This window comes from Centroberyx affinis, unplaced genomic scaffold (assembly GCF_046629955.1).
Source record: "Centroberyx affinis isolate AG114_WGS23_722 - 3 ecotype Tasmania unplaced genomic scaffold, CSIRO-AGI_Caff_v1 ptg005556l_1, whole genome shotgun sequence".
Lineage (NCBI taxonomy): Eukaryota > Metazoa > Chordata > Actinopteri > Beryciformes > Berycidae > Centroberyx > Centroberyx affinis.
The window spans coordinates 44,353-59,330 of NW_027282793.1; the positions used below are offsets into that span (position 1 = coordinate 44,353).

A 14,978-nucleotide genomic window follows, 5' to 3' on the forward strand; every position below is an offset into this window, starting at 1 on the left:
CTTTATAAACTATTAAATAATGTATAAATTAATACCTTGGTTAACATGAACACCATTAGTAAATTACACATTAGTTAACTGTTAATTAAGGGTTAGTTAATGCTTATTAAACATTAACTAACCCTTATTAAGCATTAACTAAACCTTAACTTAGTGACCCTTATTGTAAAGTGTTACCAGTATATTTGTTTCTAAATGTAGGTTACTGTGACACAGTAAACTGTCTTAGCTAATACAAAACACTCTGGGTTGTAGCTTGAGAGGAGTCAGCATAGTTAACCTGAACAAACTGTTGTTTTTGTTAGCTAGCTAACTATCCGGAAAGCTTATTCAAAGCACCTGGCGTTAAAGTTAAAGGATAAGTTTGGTGATTTTGGACCTATATTTTATATTTGTAATTTGTCTCTTACATACCTGTAGTACTTTGACCCGCAGTAGAAAATGCTGACAGTCAGATGCTGGTTGAAACAGCTAGCTCCACTGCTAGGCGAGTGTGGTAGAAGACTATCCTGACTGTAGACTGAATGGAAATAATGCGGTTCTGCTGCTTTCCAGGCTGTGAATAGAAATACGTCGGTTGGTCGCCATTTTGTTTCCACAGACTGCCTTTTTTGGAGATATTTTGACAAAAACCCCATTTGGACTCATTAGCAGCAAGAGGCCTAGCAACAGAGCTAGCTGTTTCAACTGACAGTGGAGTGAATATTGTCTGTGGGTCCAAGTATTACGGGTATGTAAGAGACAAATTATATATACATGAACTTATACATACAACTAGAGCTACTAGCTACTAGCCACATAACGTTAGCTATTATGCAAACCAGGTGACAGAGATAGTTAGCTGACCAGATACTATGGTTAGCAATAAACAAGCTGACATTAAACACAAAATCAGGGTATCCAATTCCGGACAGCATATGACCAAAAAAAATCACAATCATATACCAATATATTTCATCCTGTACTGTTTTCGTTGAAGTTTCTCATAAATTAACAATCCTCCATCTGTCTTTTTTTTTTAAAGTTTAATATCGCTGTTACCTTAACTTGTAATTGATTTTCTTCCAGTCCCTGCAAATGGACGATAGCGCACCTATTTTTGAGATTCAAAATTCGTATCCAATTCCGGACACTTCCTTTCGTCCGTGTCGGTGTATTCATATACTCCATATTAACCCTTTATTAACCCTTCCTGTACCTTCACAATGTTACAGATACTTGTAATAAGTGCAGGCTATGTACTCAAAGCTCTTATTTTTCCATTTATCAGCCGATACCGATTCTCTGCATGAAGTAACTGTCGCCCAAAGTGGGATTTAAGGCTTCCCGCTTCTTGTTCGTGACTAAGTTCGTAACTTAGTGTATCGTATAGTGTATAGATATTTATAAAATTTGATACCTAGCTTCTGAAGTGTGTATGAATTTACGTCACTCAGCTTTCGGTTGGGAACTCCGTATAAAAATGCCAGAAATTACGCGAGTGACCGAGTAGCCGGAATTGGATACAATACCGTTAGTGTATCATTGATAAAAAAGAGCACTTCCCTGGTCAATACTCTTGAGACAGTCGAGTTGTAAGTAAAGAAACACAATCAGCTGTTCTCGGCTGTTGTTGTGAAGAGGGGTGGACCTCCAATATGGCCGCCGGAGGGAGCGTTACATCACACCCGAAAGCCCTCTGCACGGTAAAGGATGCCCCGGCTGGTGTTTTTCTAAGGCACAGCCATAATAAATGAGCAGGGATGGAGGGCAGGATCCTGGTACGACAGGTGAGGATTAATAATGCAGAGAGACAGACCCTCGGTAACACACACACACACACACACACACACACACACACACACACACAGGAGAACCTCGCATAAGTAAGCCCCGTGATTCCATGACAGTTTTTTATTAATCACCTTAAGACCTGCTTAAGACTATCAAACGCACACACACACACACACACAGAGGTATGCAAATTATACTCTACTAAGCTGAGTTAATGCTTTGCTAGAGAGAATTTTCTCTTGCACACACACACACACACACACACACACACATACACACTCACAGGTGTGTGGTTTGCCCTTTCGCAGTAAGACAATCCTCTTGTGTTGATAACCCAGGGAGAGAGAGAGAGAGAGAGAGAGAGAGAGATGGAAAGATAGAAATCAAAGAGAGATGGCGAAAGAATAATTTTAACAGCAGCGAATATCTATGGTCTTTCTTTCTATAGCTCATCACCTCTTCTCCCTCATCCCTCCATCCATCCCTCCTTCGCTACTGGCTAATTAATAAAACTACCCTTCCTTGCTAATTGTCTACCGTTTATAGGAGCAAGAAGAGCCACCTGGGAGAGAGAGAGAGAGAGAGAGAGAGAAGGGGATAGGTGTATAATTATGTTAAGCCAAATCACATATGAACTTGATAGAGCTTATTCTTAGCACTGGGAATGTAGGAAGCGGAGAGGAAAGGAGGAGAAGGGGAAGTGTATTTTTGTTTAAAGCGCATCGGACGAGAATGTCCCAGTGCACTTTACAAGGGAGGGAATTTGAAAAAAAAAAAGAAAAAAAAGAAACAGTGACTGAAAGAAAGAGTGCAAGAGAGAGAGAGAGAGAGAGAAGAGACAGAGAGAAATAAGAGAATGGAAGACAGACTCAGGTCATCAAGACAATACAGGTGGGCATTCCATACAATACAATACGATTCCATACAATCCATAGTGACATATGGATCAGTTCCATAGAGAATGAACTGGGAAAGATGCCATGTCGTTCGCATTATATTGATTGAACTGTCGTAGTCAATCGGAATAATAGGAATTCTTATATTTAATGGTATTCCACTTTAAGGTAAACTACAGTAAAAAAGGCTATTCTGCTATTCTGTTCTCTTGTACCTTCTGTCCCAGGGCTAATCACGCTCTGAATAGACTACCGCTGTGACAAAGTCCATATTTTAGAATTTCATCGTTTATAATGAACTTCCTAATGCGGTCATTGTGGTACAACCACTGAGCCAAGGTCAGATAGGCAGCTGGCCTCAAATGACGTTCAGTTCAGTCAAATCCAATGTAAAAAGAAACTGAAACGATAACTTTACAATAAGGGTCACTAAGTTAAGGGTTAGTTAATGCTTAACTAACCCTTTTTTTGGGGGGGAAAAGTCATTCGCTCTAGTTCATCGTTCAATATTTCCAACATACAGAGGATTCTAGTTTGTAAATGTGTGCATTTTTACCAGCTAAGGGCTTAAGCTATAAGATATGTTAAAAAAAACGTGATTTGTTTTCATTTTGTGCTGCAAATCATTTTTTAAGACTGGACGTCACTTAGTTTTCTTAGAACAAAACTGATCAGGATAAAACTGACAGGGCAGAATTTTAATGTCATAATGCTGGAGAAAAAAAAAAATCAAGAACTGTATAAAATACATTTCAATAGAACGTTTATTATCTACTTTTGATAACTGTGGAACACATGAAAGAACAGAAATCTCAATATACTTCATTCATTAAACAGCAACCATAAAAGAGATTAATAACAATTCTATTATGAAAGAAGAAGGCTTAAACGTGAATGCTGATTTACCTGAGCAACCCTTCTCCTTTTAAGAAAACCACAAAATCATTTTGGAAAATGCAAAACATGTAGTAAACAAAGTAAACACAGTACAGACATTAAAGGCTAATGCCAAGATTTCCAATTTTTCCCCCCCCCCCCCAACTCAAAATATTTTACTTTGCCTGTACCATTACGTTACTTACTGACAAGCGCTGATCACATACACAAAACATTATCAAGCATCCTTTTTGCTGTCGAGTCAGCCCCACAAAATGCATTCACATTATGTTCCCCCGTTACAATATAGCTAACATCACATAATCAATATAGATAGAAATACTCTTCATAACAATAGGTCCAAAACACAGGTTTCTTCCATTTAAATAAAAAAAAGTGCACGACTTGACTGGCGGTAGAAACGAAAATGGACATCAGATACAGAAAATGCTGAAACCCAAACTGGGTGGCTACAGACATGCTGACTGGGACAAAAGCCTGTTGTGTGTGTGGGGTAGCAGGGCGGCCTATTGGTTAGAGACACTGTCCTGACAGCGGAAGGTCACAGGTTCGATCGCCCTGTCCGAAACACTACTGACCCGCCATCACATTAAAAGATAACAATAAATATATGGGATCCGTTATCAGTCTGCCTGCCTGTGATCCTGTGCGTTCAAGCCGTTTTCCTGAAATTGACTCTTTCAATGATGTTCGGGATGTTTTGGGGTGTAAACTATTTGTGGCGGGCGTGGCTGTGCTGTGGCTACTAAGGTGAGGCTAGCGGCCACGCAGCGAGGAAGTCTAAGGAAGTTGTGTTCATGTCATACGGGAAGCAGCGGAAGAATGGGATGACATCTCGTTGAAGCGTTCACGTGTTTAACTCGTTAATAATTTGTATTTATGAATGTAATATCGATCATAAACAAAGTGCAGCAGTCATTACTCACTTTTTGTAGTAATTTCGATTTTTATTGTCTTTACTGCTGTTTACTGCTTGCCTTGACACACTTTCACAATTTGTGATGCCAAGTGGGAGATTTCAGAGTAGGGCTGAACGATTTTGAAAAAATATCTAATTGCGATTATTTTGACTGATATTGCAATTGCGATATGATTTGCGATGTTAGAGGAAATGATAATTTTTACATCATTATTCTCATTTTCATTGAAAAACATATTAAAATGACTATGGTGTGATTTTTGCGGGGATCGGTACCAAACAAAGATGTTTTCTTAAGTCTGTAGAATATGATGTGTAGGCCAGGACATCTCTGCAGCACCACAATATTTCATTTAAAATGCTATTTTGACACATTTCACCTTTAACAAATATTGCGCGTCCTGCGATTTGAAAATTGCAGTGGGCCATATTGCGATTTCGATAAAATTTCGATTAATTGTTCAGCCCTATTTCAGAGCCTGCAAAAAAAGTCCCGTTTATCCTAGGTTGTTTTTTTTTACAGTAAATCCGATATGACATGAATGCGGCAATAGCAATAACAGCAAGGGTGGAAAGCGGTTAAGCAACGAAAGTACAGTGAAGCGAAAGGCGTAGCAGACGAGACCCGTTCACAACCTGGTGAACAGGAGGAAGGCGGGGCTAATAATATGCTTTCTGCCTCAAGGAGAAACAATTGCACGTTGTAGCTTTAAAGTGGTAATTCTCAAGTCCCTTTTATTTTGTCTTCATCTTTGGTGCTAAGTGCTCATTCTGCCCTACACAGGCAACAGGCAGCAACTGAAACTGACTTTTTCACTGAGAAAGTTGTTATTCTTTATCCTCCTCCGATCTCATGCTGCCATAGAAAAATGACAAAATCAGATTTTCAGGGTTTTTTTTCCCCCCCATCTTTGGTGCTCAGCGCTCATTGCTGTGGCGTTTCTGCACTGCACTTCCCAGAGATCACCTGTCAATCAAACAGCGATGCCTCTTTTTCTTGGATTTTCTGTTTTTGTTCAGCCGTGGCGGCTATCGCTGGTGTTTAAGAACAACACTTGAACACTCTTGAACTGACAGAGGTGGGGACTCAAGTCACATGACTTGGACTCGAGTCAGACTCGAGGAACAATTTGCATTGCTTGAGACTTGACTTGAGTTCTGGTGACTTGGGACTTGACTTTGATGACTTGAAAAGATTACTAAAGTCCTAAACTTATGAGAGTTGTTCCACCAGACAACCAACTTTAAATTCTGTTTTCTGAATTCAGAATGATTGAATTTATTGAAGTCGAAACTGATTCTAGAAATCAAACTCATGGTGCTCTTACCAAGTTTTTATCTTTCTTCTTATCTTTTGTATTGAAAAGTCCTAGATATTTAGTTTTCTTTAAGATATTAAATTGATTCTGGACTTGACTTGAGACTTGTGCCTTAAGACTTGAGACCGACTTGGGCCTCAAGCAAAGCTGACTTGGTCACAGCTCTGTGAACTGACAATCGAGAGTAGCAAGACAGACAATTATTGATATGAAAACGTTGCGGACTATTACTTTCATTCCAAATGTGCGGAGTGCATCAGACAGAGGGCAGAAGTGTCTTAAGAAACTGAGTAATCGTGGACAGGTTAGAGCCATGAAACAAAAACCAGAACACTGAGTGGGGTGTTGTGGTCACTGAGGAGAGTTATAAGGGTGCTGGTGATGCTACAGGCCTCTGACTACCTTGTTTGTATTTGTTAGATTGCCATTTTTAATCAAACGTTTGACATAATTACTGGATCTTTTATACATAATATTTAAAACTATTTTATTTGACATTTTATTTTGGGAATAGTCTTACTTTTAGGAAAACTCTCATTCATGCTAATGCCAATAAGAAGGTCCACACTACATACAGTGCAAATTTAGCAACATTTGGGACATTTGGGGATGAGGGAGGTACTTAATACCCCCTATCTATTTAATATCTTCTTCTATGACAGTATATGCGACTATCATCGACACATCATCGCGCACTTAACGTAAACAGTCTCCTCACCGACTTTCAAGTCCAATGGTTGGTATGCATAGATTTAGAACAGTTTAGAACAGAGAGAGAGAGAGAGAGAGATACATAGAAAGAAAGAAAGAGAGTGTGTGGGTCAGAGAAGTATTTGCAAATGATTCTATTTGTTTTAACCTTCTTGGAGCACCAGCTGGGTGGGATTTACAGCATCAGGGCATTTGGACAGTGTGAGATAAGCTGTCAATCCCAGGATAATCATTTCTGATCATTTCAGTCGAAACCCTAGATGCCAAACACCACCTATCTGGTAAACGCTTCTAATTACTTGCAAAATACTACTTGACCCAGGTCTGGAGTGTGTGTGTGTGTGTGTGTGTGCGTGCGCGTGCATTCAGGGACTCCTGGCCAGCCGCCAGGTGATGATGCTTCCTACGGCCAGGCCAGCGACGAAGATGATGATGAGGCCGGAGGTGTGCGAGCTCAGCGATGACACGCTCCGCATCGGCACGCGGGCCAGCTCCGAGAAACTGTTGATCTGGAGGCGAGAGAGGAGAGAGAGAGAGAGAGAGAGAGAGAGAGAGAGAGAGAGAGAGAGAGAGAGAGAGAGAGAGAGAATCAACCTGGGCATCAATTAACAGGGACAAAATTCGTGATAAGCTGTGACCAGGTTGGTGCCAAAGTGACTCGCTAGTGCCCCCTAATGGTCAAGATCCCATCAGTGACAAATGCATAATCTGTCATAAAATCCCAGAACTGTCTTTTTCGAAGAGTTTTCATATATATATTTCAGTATAATTTTATGTTACTCTTTATGGAGACGTCAAGCCTTTCCATACTGACATTAGAAAGACTGGACACTCTCCCTATAGCTCTTATCCAGAGCAATTTACCATGGGTGCAACAGCAGAAGGAGCCTAAATTTCGACATCAATTACAAGCAACCAATAATGAGGAGGTGAAAAGTTACAGTGCTCATTACATTATTCATGTGACCACAGGACAAACATGTCAGAGCTGCTATGAAAGGAAACAGCAAAAGAATTAAAAAGACATACCCATCCTCCGTGTTCGCGGATCCAGCTCAGCAAAGTATTTCTGAAGTAATCCAAGGTCCACCTCAGGATCTGCATCACTGACTGGGGGAGATGAGCCTCCACCATCTGATAGATAGACAGACACACACACCATTACATTCTACCCAGATCTGTCACATTTCATATGAATAAATATCGGTTTTGCTACTCTATTGCAAACTGATAGAACACAATAGTGATCCAACCTATACCGAGTTCTTTAAAGCTTTTCCATTTGCTGTTCTAAACACCTCGTCCATGTTGCATAAAGCTAGTTTACGACTAGGCTAAGCCTTAGACTGGTCTTAGATTCTCAGGTTGGACTAGGCTAATTAAGACTGCCTGTTACTTAAATATTACGACTGACTGATTTTAAGGTAGGAAAGTTAGCCACCTTCCCCCTGGCTAATCTTGAGTTAAGAATGTTGTTGTTAAACGAGTCGGCCTAACTGTCAGAGCGGGAAGTTTAAATACTGAAGCTGTTTCATAAAAGATGGCAAATCTTTTATGAGAGTCTTTAGAGGCAGAAACAACCCAGTAGAGATCTACAACAATCAAGACGTAGTAGGAACAGGTAATATACATGTCTATAGCAAGTTTGACTTAAAGGAATAGTTCACCCAAAAATGAAAATTCGGTCATCATCTCCTCCCCCTCATGCCAGTTGAAACACAGGTGAAGTTTGTCCATATAACACACAGGGAGGCTGCAGCACAACTCCATAGCAGCCTTCTCCAAAACAACTGAAGTCAGTGGGGACCAGTTCTTCAGAGTTCCAAAAAGACCTAAAGTATATTTACACCATCATTTAGTGCAAATCTTAACTACAGCTGATTGATTTGCAACAAATAATGGTGTATAGGTCTTTCTATTCACAGTGTGATTGTTTGGCTGTTTTTGTTTTGGAACTCTAAAGAACAGGTCCCCATTGACTTCAGTTGTTTTGGAGAAGGCTGCTACCAAGTTGTGCTGGCAGCCTCCCTGTGTGTTATATGGACTAACAAATTTCACCTGTGTTTCATTTGGCATGAGGGGGAGGAGATGATGACAGAATTTTCATTTTTGGGTGAACTATTCCTTTAAGGTCACATTTAAGTCTAAAGACTAGGTCTATCTTTATGCAACTGGCCCTGGTGTAGTAGGTCTTTTCTGGGGAAAATCCTGCGATGCACAGGAAGTGATGCGTTTTACCTTCCCAGTTGGTTTGGCATAAACAGAAGAACCGGGTAGTGAGCATGAGCAGCGACAGCCACCATGGCTGAACAGACAAAGAAAAGAGCGCCACCTACAGAAACTCAAACTGCATCAACAGAAAATCCAAGCTCCGCCCCCACACTGTTTGACTGACAGGTGATTCTCTGGGAAGTGCAGCGCAGTGCAGAAACACCGCAGCAATGAGCGCTGAGCACCAGATGGAGATGGTGACAAAAAAACAACAAAAGAAAGACCTTGAGATAGATTGATTACCACTTTAAATTTTCCCACAATCCAATGTGATCCGGGGCAGTAAGACGCACACCCACCCTGACGGCCATCCTGCCGGCGACATAGAAGAGCACGGCGATCCTCTCCCAGGTGATCTGGCCGTGTTCAAACACTTTGTCCAGAAGTCCCCCGAATTTGTCCGACACGGAGCCGGGGCCACGAGCCATCCCGTCTATCGCACTTAGAACGAAAGAGAGATGGGAGAAAGAGATCGGAGGGGAGAGGGAGACGTTGGAGGAGGAGAAAAAACGTTACACCATACAGTCACTTCATTTAAATTGGATTGTTGTCATTTCAGTTTTTGCCTCTGAATTGTATTGTTGGCAGAGCAGAAAAGCCTCTGACACAGCGTTTAGATGGAGTTACGCTAAAACTCTCCATTGAAACTAATGATAAACTAATAATTGAGACTAGGTAATTCCCAAACCAATTAGGGGTGGCGACCGCCTCAAGCGTCATATATTGGATCTCTACCCTCAAGGCCACCAAATTCCCAAGTGTCAACCAAGATGACTTGGACTTCTCTCCGTTTCTCCAAGTCCTCCCCCTTGACCGATTGAATCCTTCTGACACTATTATATCTCTCAGGGCTTATATTCCCAGTAGTATCTATTGTTTTCCTTGTATGTTTTGGTTGCCTTTTTTTTCGATTATGTGAAATCATATTATTGTTACTGATTATACTTTACATTTTTTTAACCTGATGGAACTGCATGCTAGTGTTGTTGGTAATTTTGCTTCTATACTGTAGTTTTATTTCTCTGATACTTATGTTTATGCTTGAGTGCTTGAACTGTAGTGGGTCACCTGTGCATATTGTGGTACCACCTGGTGACTCATTTCATGTTGTTTGGTATCTATACCATGGGTCACATGACCTATTGGCTGCTTGGGCTCCACCCAGGATCCCAGTTGGATTCCAGACTATGGCTGGGAATACACAACACAACTTTTAAAATCCTAACAGATTATGAAAAGACTGGGCGTATACACTGACCGACTGGTTTCTGCAGATTTTTTTATGACGAATGAAAAACTGGGGATCACACACTTAACGACTACGCCAGATGAGGGACTACACACTACTCGACTTGTCACTGCAACTGAACCAAACTGAACACACCAAACTCACATGAAAACACCAGCTCTCGCGGTACGCTACGAGATGCCGGTAGCAAAGCAAACACGGGGATACAGCATAGATATAAATTCACATTATACATTTTTATGGGTCTAGAGCTTGGTGTTGTTGTTGCGCCACCATCTGCCACAAAAAAAACAAAAAAAAAAAGCCTATTTTGGGATTGCAACCTGAATATAGAGCTGTGCGTCTTTCAGCACCATCAAGGCCTGGAAAGCGGAAAGGAGAGAGAGAAGCAGAGAGGGAGGAAAATGGAATGACCAAAAAATACACAGACCCTAAACGCATTTACATAAAGGTGGGGAAGGGCAGACGTGGGCAGTATGGACCGCAGAGGAGCAGCAATGTGAATCAAATACCTGTTGCTACGTAATGGAGACAAAGCTATGAAGTGGGAGCTGAAAATGTTTGTAGGCCATGTTGCTATGGTGCCAGATGATTATGTTGCAAAACCGGACTGCGCACATGGACATGTAGGCTAATAAATAATAATTATAAAACCTGCATCTGGCAGCCAAGGTTTTGTGTAATCAATAAGTCTTGAGTCTTCCCTTTATTTTTTTCCTGTGTGCCTTGGTACCAGAAAGATTGGTAGGCCTATCTATGACTAGAAAACATGTAAAAGTCTGCTCTTAGGTTGGAAACTGGTAAATTAAGGAAACTTGTTGTGCTTTGCATCTACAGAATATATATTATTTGAATTACTTTGGTCTCTCTGTTCTGAATTTTGGGTTGTTGTTGTGTAACCTGTTGAGATAGATTTTTCATTCATGTATATTTTGTAGTGGGAGGTCTTTTGAGCTATCTGGCAGATTTTTTAGTTACCCTATTGACAGGTTTTGCCTGTCTGGCGCCCTATCTATTCAGTATTACAGCATTGTAGGTTGACCACCGCTACATTACTGTCTATAAATGCAGAATTAATTTACAAAAACATTACTGAACAATTAAACAAATAAATAAAAAATAAAAATACATTGGAGGATTTACACTGCTTTTATGTAGCTGAGGTCAGGGAGGAACCTTTATCATATCGGACATAAACAACATTGACTGGCCAATTTCCAATGTTTAACACAAGGCCAATATGAGCCTGATATATTGGTAAACTGATATATCAATCTAACCCTAATATGGAAGCAGAAATCCTGGCAATTAGTGTGTGCAGAGAAATCGAGTTTGCGATCTACCCATGAACTAGGAGGTAAATAAGAAGTTGAAGGGACTCACTCTTGGAACTCCTTGTCATCTTGTAACTTGTCGCCGACGATTCGGACCATTATACCCAACTGGGTCACGATCTTCTGCTCCTGCACGGTCTTCACTTCCTTGACCAGCGGCGTGAAGGGCGGGACGTCCTCCGAAGGCACTTCCTTCAGCTCCTCCTGTATCACCCTGGAAATAGGGGTTATGCGTTCTGTTAAAACAGATTTACTCCTTTCCGGTTCGGTTCCACTTTACCGAAAGCTCATTGTTTTTAATACTATACAGGGCCACAAACAGACACGTGCACAGATTCAGTGACTATTTCCATTCACTTTCCTATATGAATCATCAATAGGGAAGTGACCATCGTTAACCACAGTGGTTGATAAGTAGCGTGATTTACTTTAAGAGGGCTACAGGGATCCATACAGAGTTAGAGTGAGAGTGAAACTCTTTTTTTTTTTTAAAGAGATTTCACCAAATGACTGCTGGGATGGAAATGGAACTATAGACTGTTAATGAAATTACAAGTTCTCTTAAGCCCTTTGCTTGTAAGTGGTTTAGATCAGTGGTTCTCAACATGGGGTCCGGGGACCACCAGGGGTCCTTGAGGGGGTTCCAGGGGGTCCCCAGCAAGTTGATGAATTGTTAAACTTCACCATTATTTAATTTACAAGAACTTAACACAATTAGAGAATGTAGAAGAATTTTTTTTATCATAGTTTCACTGTTATCTCTCTACCTACAGTACAGATAGTCATGGAATTCTGGACAAAATCATATCTAATAATAAAAATATTCTCAGATTTGGGTCTGAGAGACAAAATCTTATCAAATGGGGGTCCATGGCCCTAATGTGGACTGAATTAGGGGTCCTTGATATGAAAAAGGTTGAGAACCACTGGTTTAGATGATGTATTCAGTTGTGGTTTAGAGATACTGAACAGTGATGGATATACAGCATTTTGGAATCAGACCATTCATGTTATTGCTTAGAACCTTGAACTGGTCAATCTAGATTTATATCCGAAACAGAAAACAAGAGGGCCAAGACTGATCGCATTGAGGACACAAAGTCTGTAGCACAGCCACACCCTTTGTTCATTTGTGTCCAGACAGGCACACTTTCTATTTAATGTCTATTGGCACCATGGAGTGAAGCTTATTTGGATGAAACATGGTTCATAAATCCTGTCTCTGATTGTCACTGCTTCAGAGTTTGACATGAAGAGATTTGGAGATGTTCACAAATACAGGCTCCACTGTATATGTCTGTACAAGGATCTGTCCTTTCACTTTCACTCTGCATCGAGGCCTCGCAGTAAATCTAGTAGATTACTAACCTGGTTTCTACCCATAACTAGCATTGCGGTGTTGTTTAAGTTCACACACAGTTATCAATATGTTGTCAAACATTTTACTAAGTTTGGGTTCAAAATTGTATTCGGCAGGTCTGAAAAAATTATTCAAATGTCTACACCTATCATGGCTGCCATCCGGCCCTTTTCAATGTAACAGGGCTGGGCAATATGAACAAACTAGCAAAGATAATCCTAAGAAATTACTTTGATATTGATATGCAACAACATCAGCTAACCTATGCACAATCATATGTTAAATAATGACATTGAACTTTATGGTAATAAAGTATGATAAAACTCTTAATTTCCAAATAGTATTCCCTAATGTTTCGGATTGTGAGAGATGTTAATTACTATTTACTGGAACAACATAATTGTGTAATTGTGTCACGATAGCTCAATATGAAACTTACTCCTTGATCAGCGCTTCTCCTATCCTTTCATCTGTGGAGAAATGAAACCAACATTAGTTTACACTTGACTACCACTGAATACTATAATACCACATTAAAGCTAATATCATATAGCTGATATCATATCGTTTACAGTATCACATCCACTGGCTACTTTACTTTAAACAAATTCTGTGACAATGCTGTCGCTTCCTGAACCCAATACAGCCAGGGTCAATATAAAAAAAAAAATGTAACAATGTAAAAATGAGTATGTTACCACTTCACTGTATTTGTAATAATAACCAAGTAGCCGAGTAACCAAGTAGCTGCCATTCACTTCACTGTCACATCGACAGTCGGTGAAAAAAGGTTTCTTGTGAAGTTTACCTGATATCCCATTTCCTTCACACGCCATTTTTGTTTAAAACAACTTAAAGAAAACTTCTCGAAAAACTTTTCTCTCTTGCTCCTTCACAAACTCCTCCCGCCCCTCGCAAATTTGTCGAATTCGTCAGTCAACGATAGCAAACAGAACCGTTACTAAAACAGCAGAAAAGACTCAACGTGTCTTCAAAGGAAATAAACCTCATGAAACGACGATAACTGCAAAAATTGATAAACTGTCTTGACAGTACAGTAAGTTCAGTATAAGTACAGGCGGGACAAGTTTGGGCGGCGCAAATCGGTACTCATGTGAAATCTGTCCGTGTGTAAACACTGACTGGCGTGTGCGGGTGTGTGTATTGACAGAACCATAAATTAATGCCTTTTCGCTTTCATAATAAAAATCCCTATATTTTCCCACAGCTGACTGCTATTCAGCAAAGCGAAATGACAAATAAGCATTTAAAGGAAATTAAAATCCACACAATCAACCAAAAAAAACAAAAAGTAGCCAAAAAACTGGAGGTGGGTTTGCTGGGTTTGCTGGATTTAATATACAGGTTCGCCGAGGAGAGCGGCGTTCCCATATAATATGTCGTCATCCCATTGGCCCAAAGACCGAAAAACCGCTCTCGGGTAATCTCTGCTCGCAGTTCTATTTAATTAATTAGCTTATTATTTTGACCAAATTTTATATTCACGGATCCAAATTCTTAAGCAAAAAGCCAAACTTTCCAGAGGCGACTGCATATATATCAAACAATACATTTCTTCAATATCCGAATGTACAAACAAAAAAGCTGTTAAAATGTATAACCACGTTAAGCTTTACAAGATATTTATTTAACTATTTCTTGTCTTTATTTTTGTCTTTATTATTAACCTTTAGTCCCCCTGGCGTGTTTGTAATTGTGTGATTGTGATCAAGTTGTATACACAAAGTGTTGAGAACTTGTTGATATTGTTGTTGTATGTATACTTGTTGTAATAAAATAGTAAATAAAAAATAATAATAATAAAAAAAAAAGAATGTTGTGATAATCATGTGAACTTCAATAAAAACGTTTAACAAAAAACAACAAAAACAACAACAAAAAAACTCTCTCGGGGTTAATATAGAACCTCCTAAAAAAAAGCCCTAGCCCTTTAAGTTATTATTGTTATTATTATTATTTTTTCTTTTTGTTATATGTACTATTATTGTAATCTCTTTTCTGTTTTGATTTGTCTTTTTTCTGTCTTTGGTAAGCACCTGATCCTATTGATTTATTGTGATGGTTTCAAAGCCATGAGGTTTGTACATGGATTTGTTCAATAAAAAAAAAAAAAAAAAAAAATATAGAACCTCCTTGCTCTCGGGTAAAACAGAAACAAACGCACCCCAAGTCCACGCGGGTCGTAGACGTGTCGCTTTGTGATTACGTCACAACCTGACTTGGGTGCC

At 39.8% G+C, this 14,978-nt stretch overlaps 1 protein-coding gene across 1 annotated transcript; it reads right to left on the reverse strand.

Moving 5' to 3' along the window:
* Positions 1-3,703: 3,703 nt before the first annotated feature.
* Positions 3,704-13,767, reverse strand: LOC139667486 (apoptosis regulator BAX-like). Its single transcript, XM_071546958.1, has 6 exons — positions 13,538-13,767; positions 13,169-13,199; positions 11,419-11,583; positions 9,086-9,227; positions 7,545-7,649; positions 3,704-7,024 (listed from the first exon to the last, which is right to left on the reverse strand). Exons 1-6 carry the CDS (start codon positions 13,563-13,565, stop codon positions 6,881-6,883), a joined length of 615 nt encoding a protein of 204 aa, XP_071403059.1. The 5' UTR covers positions 13,566-13,767; the 3' UTR covers positions 3,704-6,880.
* Between the last annotated feature and the right edge of the window lie 1,211 nt (positions 13,768-14,978).